This window comes from Struthio camelus, chromosome 12, assembly GCF_040807025.1.
Source record: "Struthio camelus isolate bStrCam1 chromosome 12, bStrCam1.hap1, whole genome shotgun sequence".
NCBI classification, from domain to species: domain Eukaryota; kingdom Metazoa; phylum Chordata; class Aves; order Struthioniformes; family Struthionidae; genus Struthio; species Struthio camelus.
The window spans coordinates 13,408,052-13,429,130 of record NC_090953.1 but is presented as its reverse complement, the minus strand read 5'-3'; the positions used below and the strand labels follow the sequence as shown (position 1 = coordinate 13,429,130).

The window sequence follows — 21,079 nt, the reverse complement described above, 5'->3', positions numbered from 1 at the left end:
TGTGTGATCCTTCAGAACATAGCTGTGAACACCAGCTCAGTCGAGAGAGTGGCTAATGGAGAAGGCACTGCTGGAGAGGACACAGCAGCCAGCAAGGAAGAAGAAAACAAAACAGGATTTGTTAAGTTCGGATGGGTGAAGGGTGTGCTGGTGAGAAAATTATCTGCATTTTAAAAACAATTAAAAGAAAATAAAAATTAAGAAAAGTTTTGCAGTACTAAGGTCTTTTAAGAGGCAAGGGAGGAAAGAGGGCTGTTTGGGGTGCTTTTTAAAAGCCTGCAATGCACATTATCACCCTTCTGATTGTTAATCCTATTTTCAATGTTATATTGATACAGTATCGTTTGTTTAAAACTTAGGTAAGATGCATGCTCAATATCTGGGGCGTGATGCTTTTTATTCGACTTTCCTGGATCGTAGGTCAAGCAGGAATTGGTAAGTATCTTATTTAATATAATTGTTAACAACGAAAGGCATAAAGAGGATAAACTATACATGATCACAATTAATATATAATCTGAGATGCACACTTGCATGTTTTAACAAAATTATGTTTTTCAAATGTTTGCCAGGGTAAAAGATGTTACTCCTCCAAGCTACTGGAATTTTCCAGACTTCCAGCCAAATTACTGCTTAGAGGCATAGATCTGTTAACTATGCATACAATCATCACATTTGAATATTTCTAAGCTTTGGTGAAATTTGTATTTAGATTCCATAACAGATGTAAACTTCGTGACTCGGGCCAATTTCTAAGATGGGTGTACAGAGTTAACCTTTATTAGGAGTTCACACTTTGCTTATCTGTGAATCCCAATCCCTGTCATCTACATATTGAAAACAACACTTTTTCACACTTCTCTGCAAAAATGAAAACAGAACCGGAGGAAGGTCTCATCTCATCAGGACTTTGTTATTTTTACCTGCAGTACAGCGCTAGCTACTAGCATACTATGAAACACCAAGTTATTAAAACTCTGTTATGGCTTTCATGTAAATTAACTAAGTACATTTCATAGCGCTGTATCTTTGCTTTTTCACTATGCCTGTTAATTATTCCAACTCCCAATGAAATCAATGTAAAAACTCATAAACCTCAGTGGCAGCTGGATTGGGCTCCAAGGCCTCTACTCAGCCTGTTGTCAAGTGTTCAACAAAACCGTGAGAGCTCACAAAATCAGTGCTCACAACACTGCAAGACAGAAACACTACTAGAAGGTACAGCATTTCAACAGTTGTTGTGCAGTGCAATTACTTTTTCAGGGAAACAGAAATGTCAATGGCAGCGTCACTCTGTGTTACACGTTTGTAAGCGCCTAGAATGAGAGGGCCTAGAATGAGAATCTTTGACTGGCACCTGGACATGCTAGTGTCATAAAAAGCGGCAATTCAAAGGGCTGATGGCAAGCATTTCAGTTTGTACTCTCACAGAATGGAAATTTTAAGTAGGCATGAGGTGGACTTCAGACCCTGGCCCTCTGGGCCTCAACTCTCCTGATTTTGGATAAAACTCAGTGCTGAAATTTGGATTGAACGTTAAGTATCATCCACTTCCTTGTTACTGGCCGAAAAGAAACACTGAATGGAACTATCTCCAAAATTGTGTGTGCTTGAAATCTCATTTCCAGCAAAACGTGGTGACTTCACAGAAGTTTTGCTTGAGTGAGACTAAGCCTTAAAAAAAAGAAGCAAATGAAAATGCTCATTAAGAAAAAAGCCACCCAAAAGAGAGAGATAGAGGTGGAAAAAACAGAAAAGTTCCTGAACTAAGCGGAAGAACTCTGCCTGCTTTTGCAGTGCTCCATGTGTGGCTTTAGCTCTGTGCCTGACAAAGGGGTGCTTGCTGATTTTATGATGCATACCAAATGAGAGCGTACAGCCCAGGGCACTCATAAGTATATGCCTTGCCATGAAAACTCTGCATCTTAATATTGCCAAGACTTTGCTCTGGGGTTTCATGCAAAATTAGTTTTTAAGGGCAGTTTAGTAACTTATTGAGATCATCAAGAAGTATTACTTTGTTTTGAAGTGTGAGAACAGCCATAGGCAAGAGTAATTCATTTTAGCACAACTTACTTAGCAGCCATATGCCTGGGCTTCAATCTAAACTTTAATCAGATTCTAACATTAATTTGCACCAACATCAGTTACAGCCATTCTGCTTTCACATTTAATTCTACCATTTTAATTCATTGATAAGCAGGTCCTCCTTTCTCAAGGTTTATTGCTCTGCTGCTGCTTTTTAAAACGTCTTATGTAGGCGGGTTAGTTTTACTTCCGAAATGAGAAATCAAATTCAGTTTGAATAATCTCCAACGGTGTTTTCTGAATGTCTTGTAAGCAATGAGCATTATGTCCCTAGCCAAGCTGCTTAAGGAGAACAGTAACAGAAGCTCAACAGCACCAAGGCTTGGGGATTTCACTGGGTACTGCTACTAACATGCAAGTAAAACGAGTCAGTTAAGCCACCAGCTAGGCACCATTTATATCCCCATCATTAGAAGGCCAAAGAGGGAAAATCCTGTTATTTTCATTTCCTGATAGGCTGTCTTGGGTACAAGCTATTACAGGGGAAAAAAAATCATATTCCAACAAGGTCTCCTGTTCATCCTCAGCTGCGGAAAAAAGGGGCAGTTGACAAGGTTCCAGGTCCAAAACCAGTCTGGTATTTCCACCTAACATTTGGGGACTCTTCAAAGCCTGTATATGTACCTATACCTGGAATGCTTAGCCAAAGGCAGGTAAAAAGACCAAGTTTATGCTAACTGAAAACCGGGCCCCAAATATTACAATTATCTTATATTACAATAATGTTTTAGTTGGGTTGCTTCATTTATTCACTTTTCTTACTGAATGTTACCACCATCTTTTTAAAATTAACAATAAAGCTTTTCCAAGCAGATATGAGTTATCAGATTAGCAAAATATCTGACCCTATTTAGCACATGCACTTTTGACAAAATGAATTATGAAATATAATAGAAAATCTAGGAAAAATACTTTAGAATGTACATGTATTTGCTCAATCATTTCAAAACTATTTCAAAAATAATGTGCCTGGTCTATTCAATGTAAAAGTTAACAGCTGATTAAAAGTCATATTCAGCCACCTCTTGGGCACAAAACTTGCACAGAGCTCAACAAGATCTTTCTATGAGGCATGTAATGGCACCTGATCATAAGGAATGACCATTCTGACTTTTTATACAAAACTGCATACAAAATAGGTGCATGACTTCTTATAATAAAAGCTCAGAAATCAATAGGATAAATGTAATTTATTAGAGGCTCCAATCACTTTAAATATCCTACACTGTGTTATATATCATTTATATCTCCTGCATTACATTGCTCTGTCTTAAAGGATTGTGATAACATGGCTGTAACTTAAGCGGCAAAGAACATTCATTCAGGGATTGGATGTCTATAATCATCCAGTACGAAATGAAGTCGGGAATCTGATCTGGGAGCCAGAAGGTAGAAATAGAGCAGATAAATCAATATGTTTTTAGTACCTGTAGCTAGTTGTCAGTTGTAGGATCCAAGTTTCAATTTGGATGAGCCCTGGTCAATAAAGATTGCTACAGACAATGTACAATCTTCTGTTCCACACTGAAGACCTAATTACCTTGTGGGAACAAGAGAGCTATTGGAGCAAAAAATACTGAACTGGATAAGCGTTAGCAAGTTCTGATAAAGCTAAGAACTGATTCAATGTTTGGCATCAAACTGTATTTGTTTCATTTTGTTTTATTTATTTATTCCCTTCTCATAGCCATAAATGGGAATAGAACCAACGAAGTTGAGAGCAAATGTCTTATTATTTCTTCACCTGACTTGAAACAAGAAAGTATTCCGGATCTGAAGAGCCAAACTCTTCTCAGTATTGCCAGAGAATATAACAGAAGCAATGGTCAAAATTGCAGCTTGGGAGGTCTGGGTTGGACATGAAGGAAAAAGCTTTTTCATTGGGAAGGTAGTGCAGCCCTGGAATAGGTTACCCAAAGAGGCTATGGGATCTCTGTCCATGGAGGTTTTCAAGATTCAACTGCCCAAAGCCATCACTGATTTGATCTAGTGTTGGCGAAGTCCTGCTCTAAGTGGGAGGCTGAGCTACAGTCCTTCAGAGCCAACCAATGTTTCTATGATTCTATATCTTACAAGAAAACTCGTAGTCCTACAGTTTCTAGTACAGTTTCATAGAGTTAAAAGAAGCCTGACCATCTGGCCAAAGATTACAAACATACTCAAATTTTAGAGTCTCGTCCAAACAGAAACCCAGTTCATCTAGCAATACTGATCTTCAGATGCTTGATTATTCACGTTTAATTATACAGTTTTGTGATATCACTCAGAAAAAGACAGCTTCCTAAGATTATACATTACAGGTCACTTGTGAAAGTAAAACGGTATCTAAAAAGCAACACTTCTATTTTGGAATATTTGTCCTGCATTAGAGGGAAACTGCTTTTTGCAGGGAAAGAGGGAGATGGGGGGTGGGGGAGAGAAGGCTGCAGTCGATAGCCTGGCAAGTAAGGATATAGAAGGCTCACATTCAAGTCTTGTCTCTCTACCTGATAGGGTAGAGTCTTTGTCCTAATGCACTATGAAACTATACAGTCAGTCTTTCACTTTCCAATTCAATATTTAGTCAACTGATGAAAGACAGATGCATCTGACAAACAAGAGTTCTGGTTAGTATGGTCAATCTCTTTTCTCTTAAACATCCAGGATGTATGTCTCAGGTAGGCATAAGTATCCATGCTAAGCAACACTTGTTTGCTCATTTCATTCAGCTAATGAAGAAAGCCTTTGAAAAACATAACAGAGCTTCTGGCTAGGCTACTCCTATCAGAAAGCATCACTGCTTGAAGACTGATGAAAATAATTTACTACTGTGACATGGACTCACTGGAAACATTCTGCAGACTGCAAGTGGTCAACAAACCATCTTCCAGTTTACAGCTCTGATTCTGGCCTGAAAATTTAATTTAAAGAGAGAATGATTTGTAGGAATCATGAAACATGAGTAAAATATTTTATCTTCTTATTACTGACAGGTCTTGGAGTAATCATAATTCTTCTTGCCACGATGGTAACCTCAATTACTGGGTTGTCAACTTCTGCAATAGCAACTAATGGGTTTGTCCGTGGAGGTAAAATCTTTAGGGTTACTAATGCTTTCAAGCCCCAAAAGATTTTTATGTACTATTTTCATATGAGGCAACCAGAGGTCTTGATCTCTAAAATAGCAAGAAGGATGATAAACCAAACGGTACATCTAAAGGAACTAGAAGGTAACAATTCTAGCTAACCCTAATCACAATTTATGGCATGCTTGAGTTGTCACTTTTAATGAATCTCAGATTTCAGTTCAGTTTGTAAAGTACGTTTCAGATGTTCCTGCCTGATGCTGATTGAGGAATGGCTTCTGACTTTTCACAGAGTTCTTCTGTTCTTACCTTTCAGCAGGTCATTCTTATTCAGAACATTCCAGGTTGGATGCCCTTGGACAAACTGAATGCAAGGCATCTCTTCCTCTTATTTTAAAGACTGATGCAGACCAGTGGATATCATCTATCTAATACCTTCCTGCATAATTCTTTTTAAAACCTTTTACATTCCAGCTACTCCTTGGAAGATGAGTAAATATTTTTGCTAGAAAACCAACGTGCACGTCAGGTATTTTATGAAGAAAAATTTTAGTGCATTTCAGAGCCTTGACTGGTCTGGTATAACGGGTCTGTTCTAGCCTCTGTGGAAAACAGCAAGTTCTTACTACATCATTTAAGCAGAGCAGGTACTTGAATACACTTGAATACACTTTCTTTTTCGGATCTTTCAGGTCTCGGAGTCATAGTTATTGGTCTGAGTGTAGTAGTAACAACATTAACAGGTATCTCCATGTCTGCCATTTGCACCAATGGAGTAGTAAGAGGAGGTAAGTGAGCCTGACTTCATGAAAAGTACAAAAATCTGCAGAACTGAATTAGGGGAAAAAAAATGGGAATTGGGATAACTGTATTATAAGCAAAGCAAAAATAAATAAAAAATACTTGGGGAGATCTCTCTCACTAAGTCCACCATAAATTTAAATGTATATAATCTTCCTGACAATAAGTATTTCATCCCAGTAAGATAGGATGAAATAATAATTGACAAAATAACATTCTCCATTTATGGTGATATGCAAAATAAGATTAAAGATTCATTGCATTGCTCTGCAGAAGCTTTAACAAAATATAGTACCTTTTTTCAAACTAACATTGGGATGGATCCAGGTAAGGTTTTCCAAGTGAGGTTTTCTTTGCTACTGTTTCATGAATATTTGTTTAAAGATCCAGTTTTACACACTCGTACACAGTAAAAAGACTCCTGTAATAGAAAGACATTTGGAAAAGGTTCTGAAGGCAGAACCAATACAAAGCATGTTCCTTGCTTATCAGAGTTTGCTCTATTTGACCTTTTGCATTAATAAGGAAAATAGTGATTGTATTTATTAGGCACAAAGCAGAGATACCTCTGGCATTATTATGTGAGCAAAACAGGCAGCAACTAAGCATCTTAAATTGTGCTGAACCAAAATCATTTCTGTCTGCAGGTGGAGCTTACTATCTTATCTCAAGAAGTCTAGGCCCAGAGTTTGGTGGATCCATAGGACTTATCTTTGCCTTTGCAAACGCAGTGGCAGTTGCTATGTATGTAGTTGGATTTGCTGAAACAGTGGTAGAGCTTCTTAAGGTAAATGTAGATATTTGCTGTTTATGGTTAAACTGGGGATTATTTTTATACTTGTTTAAACCATGACACTTTTTAGCTGAGGCTTAAGGGACATCTTTATTAGGGAAGCAGGCCTTTCTAAACGTGCCATAGAGCGCTTCTCCATTATTTCTACCTTATAGCAGTTTTTCAAACATTTCAACAAGACTTTCAAAATTATAAAAGGGAATAAACACCTAATTAGTCAGCCAAACAACCCCAACCACAAAGGGCTAACTGGAACATGAAATACAAACATTTGGGCTCACACGCCCCTGAAACCGAGCAAGTTCTGACAGCTCACTCCTTTCTATTCCACCTTGTTATCTGATCCCTCCAGCTGGGTCAAGAAAGACTGGTCCTAATATCATTTCTTACCCTTTTCAGGAGAGTGATACGATCATGGTAGATGAGTCCAATGACATCAGAATAATAGGCACGATAACTGTTGTATGTCTTCTCGGCATCTCTGTCGCTGGCATGGAATGGGAAGCAAAGGTAAAACTTTAAAAGAATATATAAGTAAGCAGTATATAGGACTGACTACTTTACAAGGTTTGTGTGTGAGGAACGCTATACAGCAGGTGGGATTTTCAAAACCACTCAGCTTCAGTTTACGCTTGATCTTTTTAAAAGCAGTAGCAGTTTAATCATTATATTCAATGAAAGCAGAATAACTCCATGGGCTTCCTTGAACATTCATTGAAGAGTGAAGAGGAAGTCAGTGTTCTGCAGACAGTTTGATTAAATTGATTTTTATAGCCCATGGCATCAATTAGAGCCTTGGGTAAATGCCCTTTTTGCCCTTATTTTTGGTAGAATAAACAGTAGTAAAAACTAGTCTTACCACTGTACTCTCTCAAACCCAACCCAACAAAAGGACAGCTCTATTTCCTAGTGATTCCTTAATCGCTAATGATTTCTGCTATTCCTTCAGCTGTACAAAAGTTCAAAACTCTATTATCCTATTGGAGAAAATACTTGCAAAATGAAGGACTGGAAATACTTTGGAGAATGGGATGTCAAAATCAGGTCCAGAAGAGCAATCTGATTTTTATATTCTGCTATGATGGAAACTGAGAACTGTTTGTAAAAGAGGTCAGAAAGCCAATTAGATATCATAACCCTTGAAGTGACATCCACTGCAACTAAACAAACTATATAAGAATATAAAATGTCTCATATTTGATATTTATGCATTAGCTGTTTCATTTTCCCTTTTCCTGTAAAGGAAACTAACATGAAATTAAATAGTAACTATATATTTCATAAACTCTCTTAGCAAAAACTATTTGCTGTTGTCATGAGCTGACAGAAGTTTGTCTTTTCAGCTATCTTGATTCCTGGTGTTTTCTAGAACTGTAGAAATGTCATCTGTCGTAAGGAACACATGCAACTATATAACCATCTCCACAATCATTGCAAAATCTTTCTGTTTTTATTAACAGGCTCAAGTTATTCTTCTAGTTGTTCTCCTTATTGCTATTGCAAACTTCTTCATTGGGACAGTCATTCCTACCAACAATGAAAAGAAGGCAAGAGGCTTTTTTAATTACCAAGGCAAGTACTGCTGTCTATCATAGAGTAATAAGCTCACATACTCCTTGGCCGCATGCTAAGTTGAGGATTCCACTGAAAAAGGTCACAAGATCAGGATCTTCTGCCCAAGTTTAAACAACCTTGTAAACCACAGGAACCAAAGTCTTTTTTCACATCTGTTTCTGAGGGACTGAATTTATTCCATCCTTAATTTTGAGTTTGTCTCTGCTGCTGAAGCTGACAGCATGGCTTGCGGCAGCTTGAGTCATTTATATACTGGCAGAGCACAGGCAAACTTTTGCACAGAGCTATCGTGCTCTGTAAATGCTATAGTGACACTCCTGTCACTTCAATATGGACCCGCAGCTCTGATATGCAGACAAGCACATACTACTGCGGAGCAGACTGAGGAAATCAAATTCACTTTGCTTATGATACGAGACAGATTCAAACCCAGTCGTCCAGATGTGAAAGGCTAGCTTATTCACCTCCTTCATTAAGTAACTTTGGAACCAAATTGTGGTCATATGTTCCATCTTCACCTATATTTGCAGCATCAATATTTGCAGAAAACTTTGGACCAGCTTTCAGAGATGGAGAAGGATTTTTCTCGGTGTTTGCCATTTTCTTCCCAGCTGCCACTGGCATTCTCGCAGGAGCCAATATCTCAGGAGATCTAGAAGTATGTATTTCTTTAACTTTGTAATACTAGCTATAAGGTGAGAAAGAACAAGAAAACAAATTACAAATCAGCTCTGTATTCAGTAGTAAATCACGGCTAATTTTGCAAAGCAAAACTCTCACTTTTAAGTACCTGCTTTATTATTTAAAAACATCAGTTCACATTTTCTCTCTTAATGTATTATGACTATTTACACAAATTTCTGCATTCAGATTTTGGGTTGCTATATCAGTTAAAAGGATGTTTCGGTAACCTACAATAATGTAATATTAATCGTAGCAGCCTGCTACTTAGAGAAATTACCTGTGTAACTCCTGATGCTCTTCTTTTGCTAAATCTCCTGTATCATCCCAAAAAGGATACTTCCAAAACTCATGTTTGTGCTCACAAAAGAGTTTATGGAAGAATCAATGGAAATCAGCTTTTTTCTGTGCACGGTCACAGCAAGGGCCAAGTAAACAGAACATTTAATGAAAGCAAATATGTTCCAATACCCTGTCACTGCTGCTGCTCAAAGGAAAAGCTGCAGGTTTGCAGCTGTAACAAAAGAAAGGAGTCTGAGGAGAAAGGAAAGGGTTCCCAAATGTTTGGCTGTTGCCATGCTGTCAGGTGCCCATCTTGTAGTATAGCAGTTCTATGAGATGTTTCCAGTATCTAAGCAAACTGGTAAATTAGAGACAGGAGTTCAGTTTTAACTGAGTACCCCCTGGTTTTCCTGGTTTTGCACAGTGCATTTAATGCAAAGAGTGTTTAAAGCTAGATAGAAAGATGAACTAATTCAAAGTTCAGCAAAGCATTTGGTAAAACGTCTCTAGTAAATGTGGAGCAATGCAATACTTTGTGGTATAAGAAATTCAGAAATGCGCTTGTGGTGGGCTGTGGGGCATCCCTAACTCCTCAGCTGTTGAAATCTAGTACTAAAAATCAAGTATGCTACCAAAAAGAAGTGGCTCACACCTTGACATCCCCAGCGTGTCAGATGAGGTTATCTGGCTTTATCATACAGGCTCATTGTATAGAAATATACCTTAAGAATTCAACCAAAGATCTTATATCTTTGTATTGGCACTGCAGTCACAAATTCATCAGGATCCTGCCAGCTCTCACAGCCAGTTTCATCCTTCTTCACACTGAGCTGTATGCTTGTCTCCTTTGCTTTCAGAGGACTGCTTTTGAATCCAAGCACAAAGAAATTTGTAGAAACTGGGCCACTAATTACATTTGTGATAGATTCCATTTTTAATTAAAAAAAGAAATATCATTGTTCTTTTACCCACTGAGACTGAACCTCCATCTCCATCCTTTTATCAAACAAAAGTGATTCTTTTGCCATATATGGAGCTCTATACAAATGGCAAGTTCCCACAGCAGCATTGCTTCTTTCATAAGCTATGTGAAAGAGTCTGAGTAGTCCAAGGGAACTCTTTCTCCCATTGGCCCTCTATAGTTGTTTTGCTCTGGCAATAAGTAACCTTATGGCCAACTCCTCCAGGCTGCAGATTCCCTGCTGACCATGTTTACGTGCATTAGATAGGTTTAATGAAATTAATCAGCCTCTCCAGAAATCTAAAACACAAGCCAAGTAGCATTTAAAAAGTTTAAAATAGGCAAACTAACATTTCTTTTGAATTTGTTGTAAACACCTATGTACTTGCTTCTCCTGCAAGTACTCCCACAGTAGTGGCCTACTCCAAAGCTTACTGACACTAAGAACTAGTCTTATCAATGACTTTAGCAGGTTTCGGAGCAGGATGTACAATGATAACAGTATATTAGATAAGTGTTTAATTATTAATACAATTTAAAAGTTGTAAAACTGTAAGAAGCTTTAACCTTAACATTTAAGGTTACAGTGTTTCACAAAGCAGCATAACACTCTATGAAAACAGTAACTGAAAACATGCACACCAGAACTGTATAAATGAGTTATCATGGTCTGAACTGTATAAATGAGTTATCATGGTCTGTGGTCAAAAGGTCTTTGCAGGTGAAGTGGCTTTGCAATTATTTTTCAGCTCAGTAAATCTTTACGTCATTTAAAATTGATATTAATATTTAACACAATGACTCTTCAAATATGTATTTTGGTTTTTTCCATGAAATGAGCACAGTAGTTATAAAACTACACAAGTTTTTGGCTTAAAATGTATTCCATGTATCTTTGACTAAAAAAACCTCATTAAATCAATTTAAGAAGAAAATTCACAAAAATTGCTTTCTAGCCTAAGCAAACATGCACTAAGTTCTAAGGTTGGTTGATATTAAAATTCCCTTTACAATTACAATGTATAATGCAGATCTTTGAACTCTCCTACCTACAGTTGCATGCATGATGCTGATATTGTTATAAGCCAGGCCAAGAATGCTTAACATAGCCTTACTGAAATAGCTAAATCAAACATCAAAACAGCGAAAGGAAGCAGCTTAATGTTAAGACAGAGCTAACAATTACTAGTTGCTAATCACAAGAGTGCTGTGTTCTGTTCAGGGTGATTATTTGCAGTTATCTCTCTAATTAACCCAAAATGATCTAGTCTTGTCGTCCACAGGAGCGTGATTGCTTAGCCTCATAAACTGCATTAATGCAGAAGTGCTTTATAGAGGATGGGCTTACACTGAAGCCCTGGTCTTTATGAAGGCAGAGAAGAATTAGTGTTGAGCTAATAGGAAAGCATGAGCTGTAATCTCAGGTCTTAAAGTGGCTGCCTGCACAACTATTACCTGCAGCTGAGGAAAAGGCAGCATGTTGAATGGAAAAGTCCCATGGCCTGGAAGCGATGAGCAGGCAACCATCTGGACCCACTCTACTGAAACAAGCAACTAGATGGTTAGTTCAGTAAATGCTTAGGCATTAAATCCTTAAGACTTTAAAATAAAGCCCATTGCGAGGTAGAGAGAGCTTGGTGCTTCCAAAAACGCACAGTTCAGGCCTCTCCCGCTGCTAATATACATGAGCTCTGGTCCTGCAGAACATCTTTTGCTGTGCCCAGGATGGGAGCACTGCACCACAGAACTGCCTCCGTCCCAGCTACGTGCTGGGAACGGGAGGTATTGGTGCAGATCTAAGTGATGAAAATCTACCCTCTAAAGCTATCTTCATATTACAGCGTAGCTGCACTCACTGGTATGCAAATGCAAGCAGAGTGCAGATTGGGAACTCACAGTGGTTTTTGATCACTGCTTTGTTTTAAGGATCCACAAAGTGCGATACCCAAAGGAACAATGCTGGCCATTCTGATTACAACTGTTGCTTATATAGCAGTTGCAATATGTGCAGGTAAGTAGTGATCATGTTTTATGTCTTAATTAATACAGTTAAAATGTTTTAAAGCCTGGTATACAGACAAATGATTGTTAAATTCATCATTTTTTCATCCTGTGGATTTATTAAGTAGTGAGATAGTTGTTTTAATTTTATTTTTTAAAAAGGAAAAAAAGATAAACAGATCAACAGAAGGAGAGAGTCCCTATTTGGAATTTGCCCTGCTTGAGCTTACATATGAGTATAAGACGAATTTTGTAACAACTTGTATAACTTGTAACAACTTGTACAAATGCAAAACAACTTTTGCATTTGATTCAATGACAAAGACCACTAGCATACAGTATCCAGGAGCATAGTAAATATTAAAGGAACCTTAGATCAATCTGCTGATCTTTTATTCCTGACTCACACTGAAATTTCACATGGCTTCTACTTGCTCTTCACTAGTCTTACTGAGCACTTGTGAACGATGGGGTAACGTACGCGTTTTGTATGTCATACGTCAAAGACAGAAGTCAGTTACCCCTCTGGAAGAAGGGGTACTTCACAAGTTGCTCTACAATATCAGAATGTGAGGTAACAAAATGGACACAAGAGCATAAAAAGGAGATCTGTACTGAAGCCGTATCTGTGTTGGAGGAACATGCAGTTCATTCTCATTACAAGGGTACAGTAAACCTCTGTTCAAGAAATAAAGATTTTTCTTTTTCTGTGTTGATAACGCTGCAAGAAAGAGAGCTGCAAATAGCACTCTTCCTTATGAGCAAACACCTCACTCGGTACACTATGTCCTCGGGGTACTCCATTTTATAGGAAACGAATCTCAAGTCTTCTTGACTTCTGTGGTCTCTGTACTCTATGCAAAAGGCAGAGTGCTCAAGTCAAATTTCAGCTCAGGTTATTGCATTATTTGGATCTAAATTTCCCCCGCAGTTTCAGTTGAAGTAGTCATTCTTCACTTCCTATTCTAAACCTGTGTTAATGTGTTGTTCTGTTCTCATAAGCAATAGCTATATTTCAGCCTCAGAGCTGGCTGCTTTCCAGCGCAGAAACTTTTTTTTCTGTTTGCGTATTGGTTTGCTAAACAGATAATGGTTACTTTGGGTTACTCTCAATAACGATGTTTTTGACACGTTTGAAAATATCATATAAACTTACATTTTGGCTGCCAAAGATGTTGAGATCAGCACTCTGAAAGTTAACTCCATATGTTTCTTCCCATTTCTGGTGACAAACAAAAAAAGATAGCATAAATATTAATAATAACAATGAAAAAACTATCAGTAATTTCTCCTGCTGAAAGTTTTTCTTACTTTATCGTTATCAGTGAGGCTATGTCAATTTGACCAGCTGAGGATCTGGATCTCTAAAGTGACTGTGTTTCCTTGTTAAACAAACAAACAAAAAAATGCCCAGACCTAAGACCCTCGCTGAAAACATGTTACCTTTGAATACTGGCACTTGTAAAAGTGATGACAGATGGATAACGTACTACTGAGTTAGTTAATTTTCTGTTGATTTCCAAAGCGTTTGGTTTTCTGGTTTTCTACTTTCATAAATGTGCTAGTCCCCATTAGTCAACTAGTTGATTATTTTAAGAGTAGCAGAAATATTTATTTCTTAGAGATAACATGAGAAACTAAGCCACAACATGGGGAGGTAATCTGTCTAATATGAAGCATTACCCTTTGGGATGAGACTAAGACTGCAATTATACCAAAATGTCAATGTACAAAGAGTCAGAAAGTCTAAGCATAGTAAGAACATTCTTCTGATGTCACAAGGAAGAAAAATGATAATATACTGTTGTTTCCACAGCCTCCTGTGTTGTACGAGATGCTACTGGGAACGTCAATGATACAGTTGTATCTGGAATGAGCTGCAATGGATCATCTGCCTGCACCCTAGGCTATGATTTTTCCAGATGCAGAAATCAGCCATGTGATTATGGGCTGATGAATAATTTCCAGGTTTTAATGAGATAATATGTATAATCATAAGCAATACATGAATGCATAAATATAAACAAGCAAAAACTTTGTTTGCTGACAACTAACTACAACAGGACATCCACTTTTGTCTAAAAAGCCAAAAACTATAGGAATAATCAAAGGAAAAAGTCCCCTGCGTTCCTTGTTACCTTCACACAACCTACCAGTAACCCTATCAGCATTCTAAGGCCTTTACTTCCTCTTTCCTCAAGTACCATGCGACAGTATATGCTGTAGCATCTTCAAATTCCTAACATAGACTTAACAGAGACCTCAGGAACCCTTGTCAGATGAGCAGCTCATGTAACTGTTCCTTACACAAGGATGTGATTTTACCTTAAGGGCTACGTTTGCTGTTAAGGGTTTGTGCCATAGTACTGAAACCAGAGTAATTCTTCTTGAAAAATGTATCCAAAAATAGTCAACTGAAAATCAAGTGAAAAAGTGAAGAGGTCTTTCTCCTAAGCCAGAGAGAGACTATCTACCGCTTTTATTCTTCAACAGAAAGCTTAGGCAAAGCATCAAAGTAAAGTAGTTCTTCTGCAGCCTCATGACCACAGCTCCCAGATGTCTTTTCAGGTCCCGCTGCTTCAGAGCCCACTAGAGGAGCTCCCCACCCACCTGCAGTTTCTTTTTAATTAGCCAGTTGTAGCTTTCAAAGTCACTTGCTTTTTCCCCAGCTGGCTCTGCTAAATGACAGGGCTGGCTCACAGCCTTTAAAGGATAAGCTGCCCTTGTCACAGACTTCTTTTATATCCTTTCTTGATTGTCTGCCATCCTCACCCCCACCTAAGTTAGGCTGTCCAGAGCCAGGGCAACCCTTAAAATCAATGACCTCATGAAAGCCGTCAATATAGTTTCATTTCTTGCATTTATCCTTGACAGACTAAAGTCAGAAAAAAATACGTCTTCACCTGATAAATCTCCAGGATTAAGTGGTCTTTCTCCTGGAGTACTTCCTACATACCGAGCATCTGGCAATCACATCCATCCACTTCATCTTTTAGCTTCTTTATCTGGTGCTTCCTAACTTATCAGTGCTTTCTTTTCGGTAGCTGCAGAGGCCAGTAATAGCCCTCTGGGAGGGCTGAGGGAGGCCTGATGGGGCCTGACTTTACTGTCTGTGGCACTGCTGTTGTGCCAGCACAATCAGACATTCTCTATCTTTTTCAGCCATATTAATAATAACAAGAAAAAAGAAAGTGCCTCTGACCATATTTAGCTATTTGGCGCTCTTTTCTGCAGTTTCCATTGTCCCCTGTTGCTAAAGCTGACTGTTTACCCATCAAGTAGAGCCTGTTACTTAGAGCCACCACTTAGTAAAGGAGGGGAGAAAATTTCACAGAGTACTTGTTTGCTTCAGCAGACAGCTGAATATTTGTGTAAAAATTTGGCAGTGCATCAGTTGCTTTCCACTAAAACAGGAATAATAGTATTGCCCTACCTCACAGTTCATTTGTGGTGAACTGAATTTAGGACTGTGAAAAGCTGAGACACTGTAGTAACAGAGGACTTAAATGAGTCCATGATCAAAAAGTGTATCCAAGTGCAAGTCTGACTCCTCATTCTTCCTTCTTCTTTCTAAAGGTGATGAGCATGGTGTCCGGCTTTGGTCCTCTCATCACAGCAGGCATCTTTTCCGCTACACTCTCATCAGCTCTGGCATCTCTTGTCAGTGCACCCAAAGTTTTCCAGGTAAATATTTTCCTTATATTTTACTTCAAAGACATATCGTTTGATTGAACTCCATATGCCAAATGTGATATATATTCCAACAGCACTTACGTATATGGGATGAAGAGGTAGGGAAAACAGTACATAGAATATTTCTCTGCAGAAATAGGCAGGTCCTATCACCCTCATACAGAACTAAGCACTTAGGATCATAATATTCCTTTGCTCAGAGCTCAGCTTTGCTGCAGGAGCAGGGGATGTGTGTTTGTTATAGACAGCCTCAAGGTTTCTCTCAAGACCACTTGTATCTCCTCACAGCAAGCCAGCCTGTAAGCTCAGGAAAGTCAGGAGCATGCAGGAGCCCTCATGACTAAGCAGCCCATTAAATTCATGTGTTGCCAGATGTGCTCAAAGAGATCTGGGCAGCAGCAGTGGGGACAGAATGGGAACGGAGAGCATGGGAGAGAAAGATAACTTGCACATCTTACAAAAGCTACTGATTCGTGCTTCAGATTCCTCCAATTTAGATTTTTCTTAAAGGTTATTTTAAAGCACTGAATTAAATGCCTGTGGTTTTGTTTTGCTGCTATATAAGAAGATAGTAGGATATCAGCTTTCAACTTATTCAAATGCTTGCGTGCTGTAGCAGTAGACATATTTGCAGTACTAAGATAGACTTAATTTTTGTTTAGCAAAAGCTAGCAAGCCACCACTCACAGAGAGTGACCTTCTGATGCAAAAAAGCGTTGCTTAACAGGACTAAGTTTTGATTTGTCTTCCAGGCTCTTTGCAAGGATAACGTCTACAAAGCACTCCACTTCTTTGCCAAGGGATATGGGAAAAACAACGAGCCTATCAGAGGATATGTTCTCACTTTTGTGATTGCTATGGCATTCATTTTGATTGGTTTGTATACAATTTATACACCTGCTATAAGCTGATATTTTAAATTATATGATCTGGTATGTTTACACAATTCTTAGCTTACGGTAAGAACAATCTCCATTTAGGTCAACTATGCTATGAGTCCAAGCACACTGAAAGTACTGAAAGCAATTCCATTATTCTCAAAGAAAGCAAAAAGAAACAAACAGGGACTCTGGTAATGTCTTAATGCCACGATAGCCAGATTTTCAAAGATGCTAAGTAAGTGCAATACCTGTTCACTTCTCTGAGACAGAGCAGTGCTTGAAAGCAGATCAAATAAGTCAGTCACCTACTCTGAAAATGTTTTTCCAGTTTATATGGCATATAGCTCTGAGGTAATTCTGAGACAATTAGGATGCATTATCTGCTAATTATCTGCATTAATGCCAAATCTACATTATCTTCTCCACAGCCAATTCCAAAGCAATTCCCAAATTGCTAGCATGGATGGTAGAAAATCCCAGCTACCACAGTTAGTGCATCATCACTACCGGCAACAGTTTGGGACTGTTGGGATTTTTCAATTAGTTCTTCCAAGATTTCAAATGCAAACTGTGTAACACTGTCAATAAATGAGTAGTTTAGTGGAGAGAATTCAGATTGCCATTTAAAAAGCAAAATAATAACATTTAACAGTAAGTTTTAAAGCAATCTATCTGTCCTCTCAATTATACATTTAGAATTCTGAAATTTACAGTGCTTCTACATCATTAATAGCCAATCTGTAGAATCACAATATCAACTATAACTGCATTTGCATGTATTTGTGCAAATGTCTGACTTGTGTGTCTTGCAGCTGAACTGAACACCATTGCTCCCATCATCTCCAATTTCTTCCTGGCTTCATACGCTTTGATTAATTTCTCCTGCTTTCATGCATCATATGCAAAATCTCCAGGTGAGTCTGCATTTTCCAGTGATTTAAATGGGGGCTTCACAGCCTGGTCTCAGCAAGTTTTTGACTGTCTGTCAGAGAAAGCTTCAGTGCCTATAAAATACCTAAACCACGTGATCATCCTTGAATATGATGATGCATTTTATTTATCTCCAAAAGATAAAACTAATGACTCTAGTCCTTGTATTCCTTCTATACATCTGTATAGCATGAAAAAGACTTCAGTGGATCCCACTGGAGCAGGAAAGCTCCTCCTTAGGATGTTTTTTTCCTATCATCCAACACAGGTGGGTAAAAAACAATGCTACCTCTGGCCATATAAAGTAAGCAAAGTGTGGTGGTGGGGCTGTTATGCCCCTCCACCCCCAAATCTGCACTGAAATTTGCAGGAAGTTAATAAGCAGTAATTGTGCTCAAAGTGATACTCCCCATAAGATAACATGTAGATCAACAACAGGTCCACAAAACAGTATCAGCACAGCCTGCAGGGGCTAATGGCAACTGTAAGGTGGAGCACAATGAGGCCCTGTACAAGGATAACTCGAGAGAGGTGCCCCTCTCACCACCATTGAATTGTGGATTCAATACCACAGCTGAAGAGCAGCAGGAATAATATCTTTTTAAAGTCAACTGCAAATGACTTTTTTTGTTTTTCTGCAGTGAGGCCAGGCAAAGTTTAAAAGACAGCTGTACTTTAGCATATACTCTCCCCTCAGCAAGTGCTTAGCTCCTGCTAACAACTTCTACATATATGCATTGAAAGGACATAATAGCCTATTACTTGAAGCTAAAGGAAAACTTATTTTCAGTTCTGAACCACTGCAGTCTGATTGGGCAAAACTACGTATAAACAGACCGACTATTCAAAGCCAGGCTGGACAAAACAATAGAAAAGGGATTACAGTGAAAGGCTTGTAAGATCTAATACTCAGTATTTATAGAAATCTGCATCAGCCGATACTCGAAAGTATCTGCTGATATCCACAGTGCCTCAGAGTTTGCACGTACCCCTCCCACCCCTTCTGACAGAGCCTGAAACAAATTGCACATGGGTCTGTACGAGCAAATGGTGATCCACTGATTTTGCATAACAGATTTTCTGCTCCTCCAATTTTCTCAATTCTCATTTAAACAGGTTGGAGACCTGCATTCAGATATTATAACATGTGGGTGTCACTTTTTGGAGCCTTGTTGTGCTGTGGTGTCATGTTTGTCATCAACTGGTGGGCAGCTCTCATCACTTATGCCATTGAGCTCTTCTTATATATTTATGTAACATATAAGAAACCAGGTAAGGCCGGAAGACACTGCTATTTTATGTATATGATACAGAACCACTGTGGACTTTACATGTGTTCCTAAATCTGTTGCTTAAAGAATTAGACGTTCCTTTTTCTGCATAGACTTTCTCTAAAGGGAAGCCTAGAGGATCACAGAATCTCATTAAATCTCACTTTATGTACAGATTAAGGCAATAGGCTGGTGTATTTTTGCCTGTTTAAGAAGCACTTCAAACAGAGTCCAGGACTTTGTTTACACCTGCTAGCGCACCAGTTTATTCCCATCACGTCTTTACTACAAATTAATCTGGTCTTTCACTTGAGTATCACTTGTAATTTTTCTCCATCTACACATCAAACCTTACCTGAATTTTAGTATGCTCTTAGCTGGCTCATCTGGGGTGTTCACTCAAAACGGCAACTTGCTGCCTACTGCCTACAACAAAAATGCAAGCTAAATTACTTGTGAACTGACCATCCTCCAGCACCTCCCTACTACTCTTCAGTAAGTCAAGAAGGACAAGTACATCTTACTGTAGGAAAAAATAGCTCAGCAAACCACAGGAGCTGTTCCTAGAAATCCCTATGAGCTGTCTTTAGAAATCTGTGTGCTAATACAATATAGCACCAGTATGAGACTTTGCAGTCTGATTATTCATACCTGGGACAAAAGTAACCCAGGTCACGACTTCACTGCCAACCATCTCAGTTAGTTCTGCAGCAGAAAGAAAATACAAACAGAAGAGAGGCAAGCTCCCCAGCATAGGATTTGATTTCAATGCAGCTGGCTTGGGACAGCAGCACCTGCTCTGAGCCTCTGTTCCTTCTCTATGTATACTATAGTAATGCTGCATGTCCTCCCTCTTTCTGTGCTCCCACATGCACTGGGATGTTCTGTGGTTCTCCCCCTGTTAATGTTGTCAGTTGTAGGAGAATGTGCCTGTCTTTCAAAAGAAAGTTGTCAGAAACTGTCAGTCCTCAGCATTTGAGGACCGTTAGCCTTTGCCTAGTATATTGCCAATGTCCTTGTAGCAAAGTAGCAGCATAATGCCTGGTTAAATTCACTGAAGACATTGTACAAAAGCTCTCTCCCACTCTCCAAAATAGTGACTTCTGTTCAGCACTTATTTACCAGCAACTGAGGGGTCCAAGTTTAAAGGATATGCTTCTCCTTCCAGATTTACTGCAGGATTCTTCAGAGCAAGATTGACAGGCTACCTTACAAAAGGCTTCTGGGGAACTACTCTAGTATAGCTTCTGCCCTCTTCAAGTCCTGAAAGTGCGCTATTGTCTCCTCTTGCTGTTATGGGGGACTAATGTTTCCCTTCTTCCAGTTGGGTGGATATAGGCATTTTTTGCCTCATTTTATTTCCCAAAATCTTGTATGCATTGAGAATTCAATGGCAAAACCCAGCCTACTGGATACAGAACTGCCCCTTGGAAGCTACCTTTAATACTAGTTCTATTATGGATTGAATATCTTTGGGTTTATATTAAAGTGAGATCTGTATGACAGGTTGGCATAAGCAGAAAGAATGATATAAACACATTTGAACATTGCACAGGAATTCTTCTGCAGAAGGTGTTCTTCATCTCAAAAATGTTAGTCCTCTGAAGCGAAGGGACTGGCACAGTAAGGATTTAACAGCCAAACTAACTAACGTGAAGCTGATCTGAATGCCCTAGTTCGGCATGTACTTTAATGTCAAATATCTTATTAAAAGAAAAAAGTATTATTCCATTCATTAGCACTAGCAACATTCCTTCCTAATGCTTTAATCTGAACTTGCTGAAGTTCCACACCAAATGCATTACTCGGGGTGTCTGTTTTATACATAGGAGAAGGGTACAAAGCTAATGAAACAGAAAGGAAAACACTCCTTAAGCAGAGGAAGAATATCCCCTGCACTTTTTCACAGAAAGAATGAGACAGGATTTATTTGTATGTTTGTGTTTGCATTACACCAACCAAACATATTCTATTCCTATGAAGCATGAAGAATGACAGATCTGCACCTATGAAGCATGAGAGAGTATACTGTGCTTTGGCTCATAGGTTACTTGATT

General features: G+C 38.7%; 1 protein-coding gene across 1 annotated transcript in view; it reads left to right on the top strand.

Annotated features, from left to right (window-relative positions):
• The window catches only part of SLC12A1 (solute carrier family 12 member 1), a 63,815-nt gene that overhangs the window by 18,371 nt on the left and 24,365 nt on the right, over window positions 1-21,079 (top strand). The window contains exons 3-15 of the mRNA XM_009681361.2: window positions 16-150; window positions 360-435; window positions 5,846-5,941; window positions 6,602-6,741; window positions 7,147-7,257; window positions 8,208-8,319; window positions 8,853-8,980; window positions 12,173-12,257; window positions 14,064-14,215; window positions 15,824-15,931; window positions 16,693-16,816; window positions 17,634-17,735; window positions 18,868-19,023. Of these exons, the coding sequence (XP_009679656.2) occupies window positions 16-150; window positions 360-435; window positions 5,846-5,941; window positions 6,602-6,741; window positions 7,147-7,257; window positions 8,208-8,319; window positions 8,853-8,980; window positions 12,173-12,257; window positions 14,064-14,215; window positions 15,824-15,931; window positions 16,693-16,816; window positions 17,634-17,735; window positions 18,868-19,023 (1,525 nt within the window). The remainder of the gene's footprint in view (window positions 1-15; window positions 151-359; window positions 436-5,845; window positions 5,942-6,601; window positions 6,742-7,146; window positions 7,258-8,207; window positions 8,320-8,852; window positions 8,981-12,172; window positions 12,258-14,063; window positions 14,216-15,823; window positions 15,932-16,692; window positions 16,817-17,633; window positions 17,736-18,867; window positions 19,024-21,079) is intronic.